At 42.7% G+C, this 17,863-nt stretch overlaps 2 protein-coding genes across 3 annotated transcripts; one reads left to right on the top strand and one right to left on the bottom strand.

Annotated features, from left to right (window-relative positions):
* Nucleotides 1-112: 112 nt before the first annotated feature.
* Nucleotides 113-6,274, top strand: MCTS1 (MCTS1, re-initiation and release factor). Of its 2 annotated transcripts, none has more exons than XM_026089512.1 (6): nucleotides 113-307; nucleotides 562-714; nucleotides 1,425-1,522; nucleotides 2,622-2,755; nucleotides 3,802-3,869; nucleotides 5,011-5,247. In XM_026089512.1, exons 2-6 carry the CDS (start codon nucleotides 680-682, stop codon nucleotides 5,057-5,059), a joined length of 384 nt encoding a protein of 127 aa, XP_025945297.1. In that variant the 5' UTR covers nucleotides 113-307; nucleotides 562-679; the 3' UTR covers nucleotides 5,060-5,247. The 2 variants fall into 2 exon arrangements, with proteins under 2 accessions (XP_025945297.1, XP_025945296.1); XM_026089511.1 differs by lacking the exon at nucleotides 5,011-5,247 and adding an exon at nucleotides 6,038-6,274 and having other exon boundaries at nucleotides 122-307.
* A 3,745-nt stretch (nucleotides 6,275-10,019) lies between these two features.
* Nucleotides 10,020-11,940, bottom strand: C1GALT1C1 (C1GALT1 specific chaperone 1). Its single transcript, XM_026089510.1, has 2 exons — nucleotides 11,875-11,940; nucleotides 10,020-11,419 (listed from the first exon to the last, which is right to left on the bottom strand). Exon 2 carries the CDS (start codon nucleotides 11,412-11,414, stop codon nucleotides 10,458-10,460), a length of 957 nt encoding a protein of 318 aa, XP_025945295.1. The 5' UTR covers nucleotides 11,415-11,419; nucleotides 11,875-11,940; the 3' UTR covers nucleotides 10,020-10,457.
* Nucleotides 11,941-17,863: the final 5,923 nt, after the last annotated feature.

Below are 17,863 nucleotides of genomic sequence, written 5' to 3'. Positions count from 1 at the left end.
TCCGGCCGGGCCCGACGGCGGCTTGGGCTCCGCGGGGCGCTGGGCGCCTGCGGCGCTGCCGCCGGGCGCGCGGGGTTTGGCTGCTCCGGCGCGTGCTATGTTTATTCATTTATTTGTTTATTGCAGTGGAATCTTTAAGTTGCCTAAGCTTTGGGGTGATATAAAGCGTGATTCATATGTCTGTGGTAAAAGTGAGTGGCTGCTCATAAATACATCTGAGCAGCGCTATGAGAGTCAGTGTGATCAGCAAAATCTGGCTTACTGATGGATGAAATACCACTGTGTGCCGCGGTACAGCTGTGAGACGGTACGAGTTATTTCATGGATGCGCACAAAGTTTGGGGGCAAAACCAGGCTACTAGCGAGACATTTCCCCCCCCCCCCCAGTCCAGTGTCTCCAGGGATCAAATTTAAGCCCTGTGAACAATCTGAGATTCAAAAGTTGGGCAGCTGTGATAGTGTTATAGCCAATTTGCAAGCATTTCTTAAAACGCTGCTCAGATGTGGCATACTTTAGGCAGCAAATTCTGCTTTTTTGAAATAGTCTCACTGACTTGACAGATTTGATGAAAAGGAGAATGTATCAAACTGCATCCAGCTGAAGACTTCAGTTATTAAAGGTATTAAGAATCAACTGATAGATCAGTTTCCTGTTATTGAACCATGGCTAAACCAGATTATGCCAAAGAAAGACCCCGTCAAAATAGTAAGATGGTAAGTTTCTTCTCTCTTAACTTGTGCTTCTAAGGTATTTGGATTGCTTTGTTTATATGTTTACTTTCTACAGTAGATGAGCCTAATGTTTTTGAGAGATGTGTGTAATTTCTTATAATAGTGCATGTTATGACCAAAGCATAAAGCTTGCATATGCTCATCATGCTTTTGAAGGCTGTTAGTAGGATGTTTGAAGAAGATAAAAATATTACTTGGTATATACAACATATTCAGGGACTCTCCAGGGATCAGTCTTTTAAGGGAAGCTTTCAGCTTTATGGCTATGAAAGCTCAAACTTGTTTGGATAGCTTTCGCTAGCATTATTTTTACTAATTTTAGGCTTCCATATGTGATTGGATTTTTTTTTTTTTTTTGGGGAAATACAGGGTAGTGTGTTTTTGCTGATTTCTTTCCCCTTGCCTGCTCCCTATATGGGATTGGGGGGGGGAACAGCTTGAGAGCTGCTGGATGTTTGTCTGCAGATCTTCTTTTAAGGAGAAGAAAATGTGCAGGAGACAAATGTTGGAGCATAGGGCATACCACAGGATAATATATTTTGTTCCAAAATTTCCTGTTAGTTTACTGCCTTAACTCTCAGATGCTAGGACAGACCAGACTGTGTGAACTGAAATATTTAACTTAAAATATCAAAGGGTTAAGTAGTTGTTTGAATAACTTGTTTTTTTTTTTTTCCCCCCCTGTCTCACAGTCATGAACATATAGAAATCCTCACTGTGAATGGGGAGTTGCTGTTCTTCAGGCAAAGAGAAGGGATTTTTTACCCAACTCTAAGGTTACTCCACAAATGTAAGTTCCCTGAGGACAGCTCTGGTGGGGGGAAAGAGCTGAGAGGAGGATTCAGCAGGACTTCTGTAGAACTGAGTTAAAAAGAACTTAGTTACATGCCTATATAGGTTCCAGAATAGATCTTAAAGATAAGTTCCAGGTTAGAAGATGTACTCTATTGCTTTGATATTTCAGCTGCCTATATGGTTTGCTTTCTCCAAAATTATCGTAATGCTAGATGTTAAGCAACCCAGACTTTCATTTTTAAGGATTAAATTGCACAAAGTGCTATAAGAATTCTTGAGAGAATTTTCCTTGAGTCTAAATTTCTTGTGGTTGGTCCTGTTGCCCCATGCTGTATGTCTTATTCTTGCAGTGTTCCTTTAAACCCTTTTTTGCTGCATTCAAATACTTGTAGGTGCTTACTACAAAAATATTCTTTAATCATCAGTTAGTGTTGTATTATTACTTCTCCCCTTCAAGAATTTATGCTGCATGATTTTAACTTTTTAAAACTTAATTTCTTGGATTTTTTTTTTGGTTTGCTGTTCTTGATTGTGTTGCTGTGGTTCTGATGAGCTCAGGTGTCCCTAAAGATGTTATTCAGTCAGATCCCAGTGTTTAAAAACTGTGTTTGAAATAGTTCAAGCAGCTATGGACACTTGAAGAATGGCGGTGAGAGCTGACAGTCAGCCTTCATGACTTTTGTCTGTCTTTTGCCTTTCTTCTGTCCTATTAACATTAAACTTTATTTTTTCATTTAAGAGGTTATACCTGTAATTTGGGGGATTCAAGGCTCCTTGTATGTGGGCACTTAAGTGATTGTTTTCATTTGTGAAAGCTTATTGAAATTGTTATTCTGTATAGAGGCTCCGTGTGTATGCAAGAGGCTTGCTTAGTTTTGGATTAATCTTTGGTTCTGAGAAAAAGATGTGAACGGGGAAAACACTGCCCTTTGGGGAAAGTACTGCCCCGCGGGAGCTCTGGTAACTGTTTCTCAAACTTCCTACCTTTTCAGCACAGCATACATCTAACTGCCCCTTCTAACCTGACTTGGTAATGAGTTGTTCATATTGTCATCTCACCATATTAATTAATGCTGTTATCTTTCCCCTCCTAGATCCATTTATTCTGCCACATCAGCAGGTTGATAAAGGAGCGATTAAATTTGTACTAAGTGGAGCTAATATAATGTGCCCTGGCCTGACATCTCCTGGAGCAAAACTTTACCCTGCTGCCGTTGATACTGTTGTTGTATCCTTTAATGATGAATTACCGCTTGCTGTGAGATGAGTAAATTTCCATTTGTGTTTTCTGAGCTGATCATAATCTGAATTACTTTGGATTCTAATAGTATTTCGCGGAATAACTAATAACCTGAAGAGATGCAGATAATGAGATGTTACTTGTCAAAGTAAACATTGTTCTTATTTCTTTCTTATTGTGGTGTTCCAAGCCCGAAATAACTGTTCCTGCTGTGCTCAGTAAAGTGGGATGCTGCTTCATTAATCTAATGGATAAGTGGAGCCCCTTTGTGAATTCATGCAAACTGTGCAAAGACATGAGGTACAATGTAATTTGTCCACTCCCCCCTCTTAATCTTGTACCTCCTTCAGTTATAGAAGAATTTGGTCCTGTTCTGACTGAATTTGGAGAGAGGTTTGTGATCAGCTTTGCTGTAGTCAGGACTTTGCTCTATGCATCTAATGAACTTGTGAAATGAGAAAAGTATCCTAATTCATTCCTGCCTATTATCTCACTGAGAAAGGAACCACGAGCAAATACAACCTTGATGATACCAAACTCTGCTGCTTCTGTTGTTACTCAGATGCTAGAGAAAAAGATCAGCAGTTAGCGTCTCGTGTTGTTGAGCTTTAAAAAAGACGCATCTGATTTCAACACTTAAATTTTTCAGATTTGTTTTGCTATTCTTCTGTACCTTGGAATCTAAAATGGACCTCCATGTAGTTGTAATACTGTTCTAGAAGGGGAGAGACTATCATGTCCTTGTTTGGCACAAAGGAAGAAATTCAGTGTAGTGCTGGAAGATTTTTTTTCTTAATATAATTGCTGTTTGAGGGTCATAAGTATGTTTTATGTTCTGTGCACAGTGATTCAGCTGTTAAATACAGCACGTTATTTTGCTTATCCTCAAAAACTAGTGCTCCGGAATTACTAAAGGGGCAAAAGTCCAACTAGGGATTTTGATACTTTTTTTGAGAAGTGATTTCCTCATCTTACTGCTTTTACTTTTCTGAAATAGTTTAAAAAAATCCATTTTCCTTAGCGATAATTTGTAGGCAATAATGGCAGAGGGAAAACAGCATGCATTATGTGTGGGAGTAATGAAGATGTCAGCTGAGGACATGTAAGTCTTTTAAAAATTGAAATATAACCTGTCCCATGTCATAATTCCTATGTTAGCTTGGAATAGAAGCACCACTGCCAAGGTTACTGAGTCACCATTGCAGCCTATTTCTTTCAAATACAGAATTTATTTAGACCTTCATTCTGTTGATTAATATTCAATCTGGAGAAGAAGAGGCAGAGAATATCTTCCCTACTTATTTATCTACTATCTGGAATCAAAACCGTTCTTTTATGGGAATATGGATTTTTAAGACACACAACATCAGTAATGCCTTTGAATGTTAATATTTCTTCCTCTCTGATCATAGTTTCTCAAAGATCTTGCTGAACAAAAAAAAATCTATATGGACTACTTACTAGCTGGACTGGGCAAGAGATGTAATTTGAATTTGAGGGGGCTGAAAACACTGAAGTGCTTTTGTTTGCAGGCATAGCAGAGATCAAAGTCCTGCTGGTTCTTGGTCACTCAGCCAGGCTTTTCTCTGTGACCTTCTGTCTGTCTTTGCCTTGCTCCCACATGCAGCATTCTGCCTGGCATGCTTAATAGCTTAGCTAGGCTTCTTGTGAAGTGTCCGTCCAAGGGATAAACATCAAGTGAAAAATTACTCGAGAAGGCAAAGAGGATGTTAATTGGAAGGAAATGGATGTTAATTGTCCTTAGCATTCAAGTAATGCTAAGTTAGCAGGAGCTAAATCATTTTGTGATTTTAAGTTCTATGACCTGTAGTAGTAAGATGCAAGTTGCACCCAGCAGATCTGGCCTGCTTTGGTTCCAGCCCCTTCCAGCACGTGTGTGGGTGAGAAAGTTGACCGTGATGAAAACAAGTCACACTTTCTTTGGGGATAATTCTCAGCTGGATCATCTTCTGCACTGGGTCACTGCACGGTCAGGTAGCACGAGGGAGAGCAGGAGTGCGTTAGTGAGGACAAGGGTAGAGTGGGACTGCAGCAACATGGATCTGGACCTGCCTGAGCTGCTGAGGAGTTGCATTCCTCAGGATGCTCATAGTGCCTTCAAAAGACTTGGAGAGTAGCTGGGAAGAAGGGAGATGCAGCTACTTGTGTCCCTATGTGCGTGACCTGCTGTGATCACTGCAGGCCTAGAATATCTCTAATCCTAATCCCATGTTCAAATTCAGCAGCCTAACAGCTGAACATCCAGTTCCTGTGAGAAGCAATATAAATTGAAGAGGAAAAAAGCAACATGGAGAGGAAAATGAAATGATATTAATCTGTGCAGTCTGTAAGAATACTGTTTTGCATGATATACTATAAAACAAAAAACTGAAATAGTGTGATTTCTGTTGTTTGGAGTGAGTATGATACATAATGCAACAATTTGTTAATTATTTCCAATAAGCCAGTAATTTTTTCCTGTTTACTTTTGGGCAAGTTGTCAGGGTAATGGAGCACTCTAGTGTGAATACAGTAAACTATGTTCTCCGGGGGAATGAAGCCTGTTCTCAGTCCCAGAATGTCTTGCTTATTGTGACAAAACTAGATTCTCCCATGGAATAGTCTGCTGGAGAAAAGAGAAATGCAAATCCAATGGAGATACCCAGAACCATATTTAAAAGATGCTATGACTCAAAAGGTGTAGAGGGATAATCTCCAACTGTAACGTCTTGCAAGTCCTTGGCATGTAAATTTAGCATTTGCAGTTCTTTATGAAGTGGGTAGATGTCCTGCAAACAGCAGCGAAGCAGATCGCCTGCATTTGGCTGGGTCGGTGGCACATCTGGAACCCAAACTTGTCGAGTTCTGCGTTCCAGCATTGTTTGGTGTTACACCACCATGTGTGCAGTGAGGAGAGGCTCTCCCAATTGTGGTACTAATTTGATAGAGGAATGAAACAGTTAACAAAAGTAGCAGCAGTGTCGTGTGAAGAACTGTCTCCCACAAAGAAGCGGTTAAATACAGTGGTAGGTTGCTGACAAAACCTGGAAGCAAATATTTTCGTCTTATCATACAGCAATGTGGTTATGTGTAATAACAGATATTGTTTCCTCTCCACCTGCTATGTAATATTATGACTTTATGGATGATAGCTTCTGCCTGTTCAATTGATAAATACTCTCTTTTGTACTTTAACTATTTTATTTTTTTACCGCTTTAATGTTTCACCTAACTGACTAATACTTCTATACCTTTTTCCTTGTTCTACAGTGAGAAGGTCAACAAAGGGATTGGTATCGAAAATATCCATTATTTAAATGACGGCCTTTGGCATATGAAGACGTACAAGTGAAAAGGAACTGTGTTACTCCAAAGGAATGCACTTAGATTAAATGTGGACTGCTTTGTAATTCCTTCTGTTTTTAATGTGACTGAATGTACAAGTTACTTTGTTCTGTGGCTATGCTAAATAAATCAAGTGAATGCGAAAGTACTGTTAGGCTACAATAGTTTTCTAGATTTTTTTTTTCATTACAGTTCTTAATTGTTTTGTCTTAAATCCAAGTCTTCAGTCACTGAAGATATCTGATGAAAAGATCATGCATGGACTGTGAGTAGACTATTTCAAACTAATAGGAGGAAAAAGCCAAGAAATGTTTACATTTTTATGCTCTTCTAACAGAGTAATATAAAGCATATATGAAATATAATTAATACGGTTTATACAACCTCTAAAACATTTTAGGTTTTTTTTTTTTGCTTCTGATTAACATCTCTTTAGTCTACCTGTTTCCTGAACATGGAAACATCTTTTATTTTTTAATGTTATTTTTTAACCTAATTTAATTTATTAACAGCATTAACTTCAGTATTTTACTTCAGGGTTTTCTCTTTTTGAGATGCATTTATCTGTATAGGATTTATGAACTTAAACTAGTATGTGAACTATAAATTCTTTTTTGCTAGTTCATATCTAAAGAATATATATAAATGTTCGAGTTTCTACCTGCCAACACTGTTTGATATCACTCTCCTTACAGTGGAATTTATAGTAATGGTGGGCATGCTCCAAATGGAATATGTGCCAATCGGTGCCTGATGCTCTGCTCCTTATTTGCCTTCTTATTTTAGGAGTGGAAACAAAATCGCTGTTCAATAAAGGCATGATAGCAAAACGTGGTTATCAGTGTAGCCAGGAGTTTCTTCTTCAGGTGGAGCTTCAAAAGAGATCTCAGCTTGTGCACACTGCCACATGTGCGTCTGCAGTACTGGCTAAAGAGCACTGCGTGTTTGTCTGGGTAACCCAACTCTGTTTAGTGACTGCGTACCCAAAGCTATGCATATGGAAAACAGCCTGTGCCGTGGAATCATTTAATAAACTAAGGAAATTTTAAGGTCTATCACTCATAACTCTGTCTCTGGAAGCATTTATTAATATTTCAAGCCTCTATTTTAACACTTGTATTTTATTAATGACAGAGCTTCATTTTGTATGCAGTGCCTTGTCTCAGTGCTGTTTTGCCTGTTTTATTTCCCTATGCTGCGACCTCTGCAGAAGACAGTGACAGAGGTGTTCTCAGTCTGATCCTAAAGTCAAATTACAACGTGGGAAATGTAATAAATCACCTAGTATGTGCTACTTTAAAATTTTTCTTCCTGCAAAGATTATTTACAAGATCTTACTCTTTATTGAAAATGACAGGGTATGTAAGCATTTACTAACGCAGGAATACAAAAGGTGATTATTACAGTAGTGTCACAGGAAAAGGAAGTTCAGTCAAACCTCAGACCTTCCCTTTGGAATGCTAGTGACCATTAACATGCAGCTTAAAGGCTCTGCTAAAAATTATTTCCTTGTTAGCACTCTGGGGAATCAGTCTGTGCCTCAGTGGTTCTGTGGTGCGTAAAATGAGCTAGTCGGTCCGAGTTGCGTGGCTTTCTCCCCCCTCATCTTCTCTGTTTCCTCCTTTCCCTGCTGTGTTACAGTATATCTCAAATCTGTGACAAATGAGGTATATTCTGTTTTGGATTGTTAACTCCCACTCTTTTCCTGGCTTGACCTATGACTGTTGTTGCAGCAAGGTCAGAATTGTATCGAACATTTGGAAATATCACTGAAATCAAAATTGTACTTAATTCTCACTTTGGCTTTGTCAGAGTACAGTAAACTGTGAAGCCCACCTCTTAAAAATGATTTTGTAAACAGAAGTTAAATCAAGCTTTGATTGATTCACATACCAATTTAGCAAGTTGTTGCAGTTGTTAAAAATACCAACTTCAGTTTTATCTAGGTTTTAGCTACCATTGTGCACTTGTGTGTCTTGGTATGTCAGCTGAGCTCTGACTGGTGGTAGGAGGAGGAGGAGAATGCACAAATCGTGAGGTGGTGTGCCGTGTTAAACAGCTGAGCTACGGTAGCTTGCTTGGGTGTCTGAGCAGTTGTCTTACCAGTCTCATAAAAAATGAAGGATCTGACACCAAAAGAGATGGTGATATTCTCATCAGGTCTGAAGCAGCCATTTCACAACTGTGTATTTTCCTGCAGCTGAGGATAGAATGAGATATTACAAACGGTCTGATAAAGGTGTTGTAACCTAGTATATTCTAAGGTGTTTTATAGATTCCCTAGTACCAACAATGCCTGTAATGCTCCTAGATGTAGTTTACAGTTTCAGGACCCTCCTGAAGTCTTGAAATGTCTAGGTCAGGTATGTGAATTTTACATGGAGTAAACATATTGAAGTGTTCATTGCCATTTACTGGGACTGGGGAAGGAATGGAGTGTGGTCTGGTAATTTGTGTAAAACTCAGTGCACTTTCAGATGCACTTACTTGCTTTAAAAAAAAAGTATTTGGGAGTTCTACATGTTGCTTTGTTGTGCACTTATCTATTTTGAATCACTTGCAAAGAAAGGTTGAGAGTGCAGGTGTATGCTGCTTCTTGGTGTTAAAAAATCTGTAAATATATATTTTACATTTGCATTGACAGCTAACCAACTTCTTTCTTGTAATACTACCAGCACCACTAACAGGAGTGAAAACTAATAGACTAAACCTTTATTTTAATATGCTTATATATCAAGCACAACTTAAAATGAGCAATTACTCTTGTGCTAACAGGCTACCTAACCATGTTAATATTTATTCAAATTTAGTTATCTTTCTTTTGTCCACTTAAGAATGAAAGTCCAAGGGTCACTTTAAAAGGTCTGTTAAAGTTGTTTTAGAACACTATTGTCAGCTTGCTTCCTGCTCTTACGGGGTCAGAAAATTGCACACGGTGATAGGAGACCATGCAGCATAACCAGCATAGCTCAAGCTATTGTAGAGAGGGTATGGGCTTTTCCTTGTGATGGAAAAACTTCTCAAGGCACATGTCTTTTCATTGCTCAGTATAAGTACTCTCCCCTTCACTTATAGGTAAATAGTAGCATATTAGCACTAGCTTATTTTTTTTAGGTAAGATAAAAGCATTTCATATAGGGAACCTCTGCATTTTTTTTAATTGCATGTTAAAACAGCATCAAGCAATGTTGGGCATCCCAAGATTCCAGCTCAGCGCCATAGGCATGAGTGCCTAACGGGGAGAAAGCTTGCTTGGTCTCTCACAATGTTCAGTGAATAGGTTTATCTTACAACTAAAACTGAGAATCTTTGGTTGTCTTGGATGTTCACAAATTACAGTAAATGGTACCTGACTGCTACTAGTGGGCACCTGATATACTTCCTTAAAACTATTAACCTTCCAGTCTACTCACTTGCATGGTTGCAGTCCCCCCGAGAGAATATATGATGCAGCACATACTAAGTTCATTCTTTTGCTGCTATGCAATTCTTAAGAAAAACACAAGGCTTTTTTTAGTAAAGAATATTTCTTCATTTAAAAATAATACATGGTTTTGCTTGCATGGAAAAAAAAGGGTATTTGAAACTTTACCTCTTGGCTACATAAATCTTTTAAGATTGGGGCTTCAGGTTATTCTCCCTACTTCCTACATCTTTGTCTGCTGCTTCTTAATCTGACCATAAGGCCCAGGAACATGCTCAGCCTGATTTGTGTCATAAGTTAGAGTAGTTTCAACAGAACAAGATAAGATGAATATTGCTCACAAAATCAATTCCAGTGATTAATTAGTAGGTATAGCATCCCTCCACATTGTCCACAAACATGAACTAAGATTCTATAGTCCACTGAAATTTGAGACTACAAAAAGTGAATTTGATAGCTTCATGCAAAGGAAATAGTTTAAAGTTAATCTTTGATAATGAATCTGTAGTCAGTTTTATTGGTACAGCTTAGAAAGATATAAAGACATTCTAGAAATGTCTGAAAATTCAAAGAATCAAAATCTTGCAAAAATATATTTGTAACGGTAGACTAAGGTTCACTTGAGTTTTCATTAATAAATATTTACATATACAAACACCCCATATAAATTTAATTTCCTTTATCACAAACATGAACAACAACTTTATCATTTCATTCCAGCACTGTCAAAAGCCAGAAACATTTCTGTATAAAAGATTTAGAAAAAAGTTCTCCTTTCCACTTTTAAAATTAAAAGCATTACCAAGCCTCAATGTGCAAAAGCGTTCACCAGTACCATCAGATACAAAAATTGAGTGTCTGTACAGATGCAGTTCACAAGAAGGGCTGACTTCATGGTTACATGCCTTCTCTGAAGAGACATCAATCATTGTCTGAACCTGCAGGTGGTAAGAAGACAAGTGCGTCATTGTAAGTGTGGCCATATGGCCTCAGCCTGTAAACACCATACATCATTACGTGCATGTGGTTCGGGGCCAGTCCATTGAAGGTGATGGCCATGTCCGAGCAGCAGCCTTCCACCACTTGTTGAGGGTGACTGGACATTGCTTCTTTAATGAGAGCACCGACTGATTTGGTGTTGAAGACATCTTTTCCTTCTGAGTCTTCTGCGTTTTCAGCAAACACTCCGGTATACTTCAGGCAGACTGCTAGCTGTTTATCCTCAGAAAGTTTCCAAATCATACCTCCCTGCTCTGGACATTTGTCAGAGTCTTCAAAAACAGCGGAAAGTCGTCTTAGTGATTCGATGCTTAAGACGATTCCTCCATCACCATCTACGTATTCAAGGTCACCAGATTTCACAGTATGACCTATATAAAAAGGCTGTGAGGGGTCTTTTTTCAGCAAGAAATATTTGAGATTTTCAATAATGGCAAATGTTGTTGGATGTGCAAGAAAGAACCAGTTGAATTCATTTTTATAACGTTCATAAGTTATTTTGTAAGCTTTTCTCATCATCATCCACATATCATTTGTGTTGAGGGCTACCGAATCAAATACTTTAACTTTTTCAGAGCTGTAGAACTCTGCCTTGTCACAGTGCTTGCTCCACGTCTCCTTCACGGCAGCCCAGTGCCCGAGATCTTTTGGTCTCACCAGGATGATGCAGTAAACGCGGATACTTTGACTAAGCTCCATACGTTCACCTTCTGAAAGATTTAAGACATCTTCTTTGTTGGGAGCTTGAATGTGATGATGCTCGTGGTGACGCGCGTTAGTCCCGTGGCCCATCTTAACGTGTCCCAGAAGCGTGACCAACACGCAGAAGATTCCTCCTAGCACCATACCTTTCACGAAGGAACTGCTTTCGGGAGTCATGTTTCCTAGAGAGCAAACACGCTTTGAGAACTGGCGGAACGGGCCTGACTGCCGCAGCCGCCGCGCAGCTCAAAGCGGCTCTGCAGGCTCCCAGCGCGGCGGCAGCTGCCTCGGCCGCGCACCGCCGCGGTGGCGGTACGACAGCGAGAAGAGGAGAAAGCAGCGTTGGCATTAGTGCCGCAGCTGCGGGCCAAGAGCCGCGTTACGGCCCGCCGCAGGCCTTCCTCACCGGCGCTCGCGGAGGCCCCTGCGCGGCCGGGGCGGGGACGGGACCCCGCGCTCCGCCGGCGACGGGAGCTCACCGGAGCCGCCCGGCCCCCCGCCCGCGGCGCCACGTCGCCGCCCCGCGCGCCGGCAGCCCCGGCGGCGGTGCTGCCCCGCGGAGCCACCCCAGGCCGCCCGCGGCCCCGGTGCCCGTGCCCGTGCCCCTGCCCCTCCCCCGGCCCGGCCCGGGACTCACCGGTGCCGCCGGGGCCGCCCTGCGTGAGGACACCGGCACCCACAGCCCCGCCCCGGAACCGGCGCGCCGGAAGCGCCGCTCGTAGCCCTTCTAGGCAGCATCCCGCCCGCCCACTCGCTGGTGCGGCACCGCCTCCCGTCAGCGCGGCCGCCATCTTGCGGTGCCGCCGCCGCCGTYGTCGCGCTCGCGGTGCCGTCGTCGCGCCCGGCCCCGGGCTTCGCCGCGCTGCCTCGCCGCGGTCACCGTGCCCGGGTGTCCGCAGCACGCGCCCCTCGCCTGCCCCCACCGCGCCACACAGCGCCTAGGGCCGCAACGGGCTCCTCCGCTGCTGCCCTGCGGAGGCGGCCTGTGATGCCGGCCCTGTCCGCGCCTCGCCCTCATGGCGGCCTGCTCCTACCTCGCGCACCGCTGAGGCGGCCTGACCCCCGCGTCGCCCTCATGGTGGCCTGCCCGGCCTCCTGGCACCCCTGAGGTGGCCTGACTCCCACATTGCCCTCATGGTGGCCTGCCCGGCCTCACGGCACCCCTGAGGTGGCCTGACTCCCNGGCACCCCTGAGGTGGCCTGACTCCCACATTGCCCTCATGGTGGCCTGCCCGGCCTCACGGCACCCCTGAGGTGGCCTGACTCCCGCATTGCCCTCATGGCGGCCTGCTCCTACCTTGTGCACCGCTGAGGCGGCCTGACCCCCACGTCGCCGTCATGGTGGCCTGCCCGGCCTCACGGCACCCCTGAGGTGGCCTGACTCCCACATTGCCCTCAGGGTGGCCTGCCCGGCCTCACGGCACCGCTGAGGCGGCCTGACTCCTGCGTTGCCCTCATGGCGGCCTGCTCCTACCTTGCGCACCGCTGAGGCGGCCTGACCCCCACGTTGCCCTCATGGCGGCCTGCCCGGCCTCATGGCACCCCTGAGGTGGCCTGACCCCCGCTTCGCCCTCATGGTGGCCTGCCTGGCCTCACGGCACCGCTGAGGCGGCCTGACTCCCCCGTCGCCCTCATGGTGGCCTGCCCGGCCTCACGGCACCGCTGAGGTGGCCTGTTCCTTGTGTTGCCTGCGTGGTGGCCACGTGGCGAGGCGGCTGCCCCACACTGACAGCAGGCGTCCCCTTGAGCCTGGCGAGGTAACTGCCCTGCACTGAGGACAGGCATCCCTATGGGGCTGGTGAGGCAGCTGCCCCACACAGATGGCAGACGTCCCCCACAGGACTGTTGAGACAAGGGCTGCACTTGGAAAGCCCATGATGGACCTAGCAGGGAGGCTGTCTTGCAAGACTGGTGAAAGCAGGAGGTTTTGGGAAGAATGAGATTGCCTGAGTGTGCTTGTGATTTGCAGAAGACATGTAAAATGCAGCCAAACACAGCTGATTTGCTTTAAGAAATACCCACAACTTACTTTCCCTGAAGGTGGCTGTCACAGAGAGATGTACTAGCTACTGAGCTAAGGGACTTGTAAGAAATTTCATGGAAGAGGAGAGAACCATAGGCAGAGAAACCCTGCCATCTTGTGGGGAAGGATGACTTGCAGATTCTTCCCTGCTGAATTTACAGCATGAAGTAAATACAGACTCTTCCAAGCTTGAAATCTTGAGAAAAGCCAAGGGCTGCTGTGGTGGGAGTACCTCTGCCCCTCTGCTAATGAACCGTACCAACAAAATAATGATTGTGGAGGCTGTTCCTTTTCTGAATCTTTCTCTTTTTGAATGTATTTATGTGACTACCTAGGAAGGCAGTTTTATTTTCTAACACAAACTCACTGCTTTTAAATAAGAGGGTACATGAATGGGGACAGGACAATAAATGAAAGGAGGAACCAGCCTTAAACCATATCCAGGATAAATTTGCTGACCACTATTGGATTTATTGCCCTACATTTTAAAACCAGTACAGTATTCTGTGCTGGAGGCATACTATAATGATAGTATATATCAGTTGTTTTCCTGCCCCTAGAATAGAGCACAACACGCACATACAAGATTAGTTAATGTTTAAAGAGCAAAGCAAGAACATTCTTCTACTACCCTACCCTACCCTAACCTTTCCTTTCCTTTAATAATAACTCTTCCTGAGCTCCAGATTGAAATAAGTATGTCAGAATTGCTTTCTACACATCATCTCTCAAGAATTTAGAATTGACATCTGACTTGAAGGAGCATGACTGAGCAACAATTTGCTCTCTTTTTCAGAGAGCTCTTTTTCAGCCTCTTGTAAAAAGGTTTTGCAGTTTTTTTCCCTTTATTAGCTGTTTGTAGTGTACCCTGAGGCCAACATAGTGGATAGGATAAAGTCCTATCTGGGTTTTGCCTATATTGGAAAGTATATATTTCTTTTTTATCCCTGGTTGGCTGAACCTAGTGGATTTGATTTAAGTCAATTTACGACTCTGCTGCTCTGGACTCTGGCATCTGGCTGGGTTCCCCAGGTGCTTAGATTATTCAGGTAAACTTCTTTCTAGGCTAGTGGTATATTGCAGACAGCATGATTTAACAATGTTATCTTTGGCAAAAAGTTCTGTAAGAACATTGATTGCTTGACTCTTCTGGGCCTGGAAACCATTGTCTGTGGTTCAGGTATTACAAAATGGTGATTTTGGTTAGATCAGTGTGTCTCCAGAATGGTTCCATTCGGTTGGACTAATCCCCAATTACACACTATGTTGGAGAGGAAAATACTGTCAGTTTGTATGTTCTGGTARTTGTGTTGCTACACTGAAGGAACATCACTCATCCTATCTTCTCCCACATGGCTGCCTTTGAGGTATAAATAGGAAGAATCTCAGGTGATTATCTACCAGTGACGAGGTCCGTTCAAAGTTTATGTTATGTATCCCCTATTTGCAGCACCAACTGTGGCTTTTATAGCTTCAGCAATTGCTTGATCATGTACTTAGAAATATTTCAATGAGATGCAACTCACTGCTTCAGTTGATGCTTCAACAAATAGTTTTCCTGCTTGACTTCAGTGAGGTTCTTTCCAAGGCTCTGACAGAATGACTAATGTAGCTACAGATTTTGAGTGTCACGTTAATACATTTTCGACATTGCTTTTATCCAGCAGCAGGTCAGTGAAGAGAGAGTTTAAGCAGCATGTAAAGCATGTTATAAATCTGAAAAGACTTTTCTGGCTTCTGTGTTGCTCGAAATTGTTGCTTGGTTTTAAGAGGAGTAAAATGGCACAGGAATGCATGAGATCTCACACCAGCCATTGTTAGGTGTTTTGGAGCTATGTTAGAGCCCCTAGACACACATGACCCTGTACACCATCCATCTCAAATTACCATAATCAGGTCAAGAAACGGTTTTGTTCTTAAGAGCTACAGGAGATTAGTGTTTAAAGTCATTCCACCATGGGCTGGGAGCTAGTCGGTTCTCATAACCAAGGGAGGGCCAGGACTGAGATGGGAGTTAAGCGAGGAAAGCCAAGGGAGCTGCTGAGTCACAAGGCAGCAGTCTGTTCTGAGACAGGACCGAGCCAGGAGAGGTGGCTCCCCTAATATGATTGCAAATGGCTGTGCTTTAGTTTTGTATTAAAACCTGTGTAGTTATGCATGCACACAGAATATCAGCCAAATTTCAGCTTTGTGTACTGACTTGCTGTTTACTGAGATGTTCTTTAGCTGCAACTTCACCCCTTACTATTGATCATTTGTAGTTACTCTGCTACACTCTCAAACAATAGCAGCTTTTGAAACCTACAGACCTGTGCCAGGATCTGGACTGCAGACAGAGCTGAAGAGCTCCTCCGTTTGTTACCCTTCTTGACAGACAGCTGATCCCCTGCTAAGGTCTGTTTGTCTTTCTTTGCTGGCTGCAGGTACATTGTCCTCTGATGTTTTTTTGTTGCCTCCAAGGAAAGACATCAGACATGTTCTCACTGTGTGATCCAAAATGTCCATGAGAGATTGGCTATTATCAAAACATATGTGATAGAAACTTTGTTCCAGTTCATGTGAAATGTTTCAGCTGATGCATGAATTGTCATCTTTTACAGTGGCTGCTTGCTAACGGTCACAAATGACTATCCACTCTTTTGGAAACAGACTCCTCTGTTTCTCTGTTACAGAAGCATGCAGCTGAGAGAAGGTTAGTACAGAGCGGTGCTATAACATTCAGAATGGGTAGCGGAAGCTAGAGGTGAGCTATTGTGGATGTTTCTGGCTAGTTAAAACACTAGTTCAGCTGTTGGCCTTATTAACAGAACCCTTAGAAGATATTGTTGAAATTATTAGAAATGGTTAGAATTATTAGAAATAATTAGAATGGTTGAATTACGACAGTCGTCTTTGTTCTCATATCACCCGTGTATCTATAATATTGAAGCTGTTGGAATACATGCTGAATTATGCCAGTCCATCAGGCTCTATCAGAAGAGATGGTCAAGCACAGTTATCATCTGAGGGTTACAAACCCTCCTCTTTGATAGATGAACTGCCACTAAAGCCAACAGGGAAAATGCAGATAGAGAGTGGCTTTTACAAAGAGGCCATAGTATCACTGCTCTGTTACATGCCTGGTACTTTCATTGTTTTGTTCAGCCTAGAACATGCATAATTTAACAGATTGTGTCTGCTGAGATCTGTGATCCTATTGTTGGAAGAGGTCTGGGAATCCTTGTTCTAGAACCTCACAATAGGGGGATGGAGATTCTAATTAGCAGGCAGGTAGAGCCAGATTTCTTAATTGACTTCACAGGATGCTGCTCAGCTTAGCATTTCTTTTGTGTGAGTATGGATTCTGGAGCCAAATTTTAGCACTCTCTTCTGAAAATTTTGCCCTGCATCCTCCTCTTCAGTTTGGTTTCACCCTCGGAATCTCTAATCCATGCAAGCTGCACTGAAGAGGAATGCTGCAGCAGAGCCTGATTGTCATGAATCAGCTTGAAGCAAGCCCCTGACTGGCCAAGAGAACAGGAGAGCATCTGAACTTTATTTATCTCCAAACGGTGATAAGGATTGGCAGCATCTGCTCAGGCAGGTGGCAGGAAGTAAAGACATGGACTCTTTGTAGGTCATGTGCATCTTGAGCAAGTGTGTGCAGCCACATATGACCCCATGACAGTGTAACAGTGGTAGGCACTGGACAGAGGAAGAAGATTTTAAAGCAAGCAAGAGGTACAGTGTTACATTTTTTAATATTAGTTTCAATGCCCAGGTTGAGGTATTTACCTCTGAAAAAATGTTCTCTCCAATTGCTGGACTAAGTGCAGGAATTACTGGATGAAATTTTATGGCCTGTGTATATAGGGGATGATGCAGGCTCTTTTAACCTTGAAACCTGTTAGGTTGATTAACTATATTAAACAATAGTTTTAAATCACTTTTCTCTCATCTTTCATCCATGAGCATAGTCAAGGAAGGGCTTGGCTTTGAAATCACCATTATTTAAATGATGCCCTCAAGCACAGGAAGATATATGAGAAGCAAAAGGTGTGGGACTCCAAAAGAACTTATTAACTTTGGACTGTTTTATAATTTCTTCTGTTTTTAATGTGTGTAGCTGAATGCAAAAGCTGTCTTATTCTCTGGCTATGCTAAATCAATCAAGTGAATGCTAATGTCCTGCTAGCTCCAGCAATTCTGCTGGGATTGAACTAACAAAGACAATGCCCAGAGCTGAGCTGACATCATTGTGTATAGCTCCGATGCACAAATACAACGGAAAGAGAATAGGAACTAGCCATGTTCATGTCATCTCTCTTAGAAACACAGGGAAAAAAGAATCATTATTGATCAAACAGAAACAGACAGGGAGAAAAAAAAAGCCAGAGGTAGAGAAATCTTATTTTTCAAGCTCCCAAAGAAAAAAATAGTGGAGGTGAAAATAGAATTCTATCAAAAAGAATGGGTCCTTAATCATGTTTTAAAATAAAAATATGAGTGATGAGGTTTTTTTGCTGCATCTTTAAGGAGCTTGCTTTTATCAGTCTGAGGCTCCAGTATTTGAAAGGTGTCTCTGCATAAAATTGTGGTCTCAGCAGAGGTTTTCAGGCTAAAT

The sequence above is a fragment of the Apteryx rowi genome, unplaced genomic scaffold (assembly GCF_003343035.1).
Source record: "Apteryx rowi isolate R43461 unplaced genomic scaffold, aptRow1 scaffold_82, whole genome shotgun sequence".
Taxonomy (NCBI): Eukaryota; Metazoa; Chordata; class Aves; order Apterygiformes; family Apterygidae; genus Apteryx; species Apteryx rowi.
The sequence above is the reverse complement of the archived record's forward strand: the minus strand, read 5'-3'. Positions and strand labels throughout refer to the sequence as shown.

Excerpts from the sequence above, each read along its gene's own strand:
- MCTS1 (XM_026089511.1), top strand. The coding sequence starts at position 680 with ATGCCAAAGAAAGACCCCGTCAAAATAGTAAGATG. Across the intron at positions 715-1,424 it reads CCCGTCAAAATAGTAAGATG|TCATGAACATATAGAAATCC; the intron begins GTAAGTTTCTTC and ends CCTGTCTCACAG. Across the intron at positions 1,523-2,621 it reads TCTAAGGTTACTCCACAAAT|ATCCATTTATTCTGCCACAT; the intron begins GTAAGTTCCCTG and ends TTCCCCTCCTAG.
- C1GALT1C1 (XM_026089510.1), bottom strand. The coding sequence starts at position 11,414 with ATGACTCCCGAAAGCAGTTCCTTCGTGAAAGGTATGGTGCTAGGAGGA.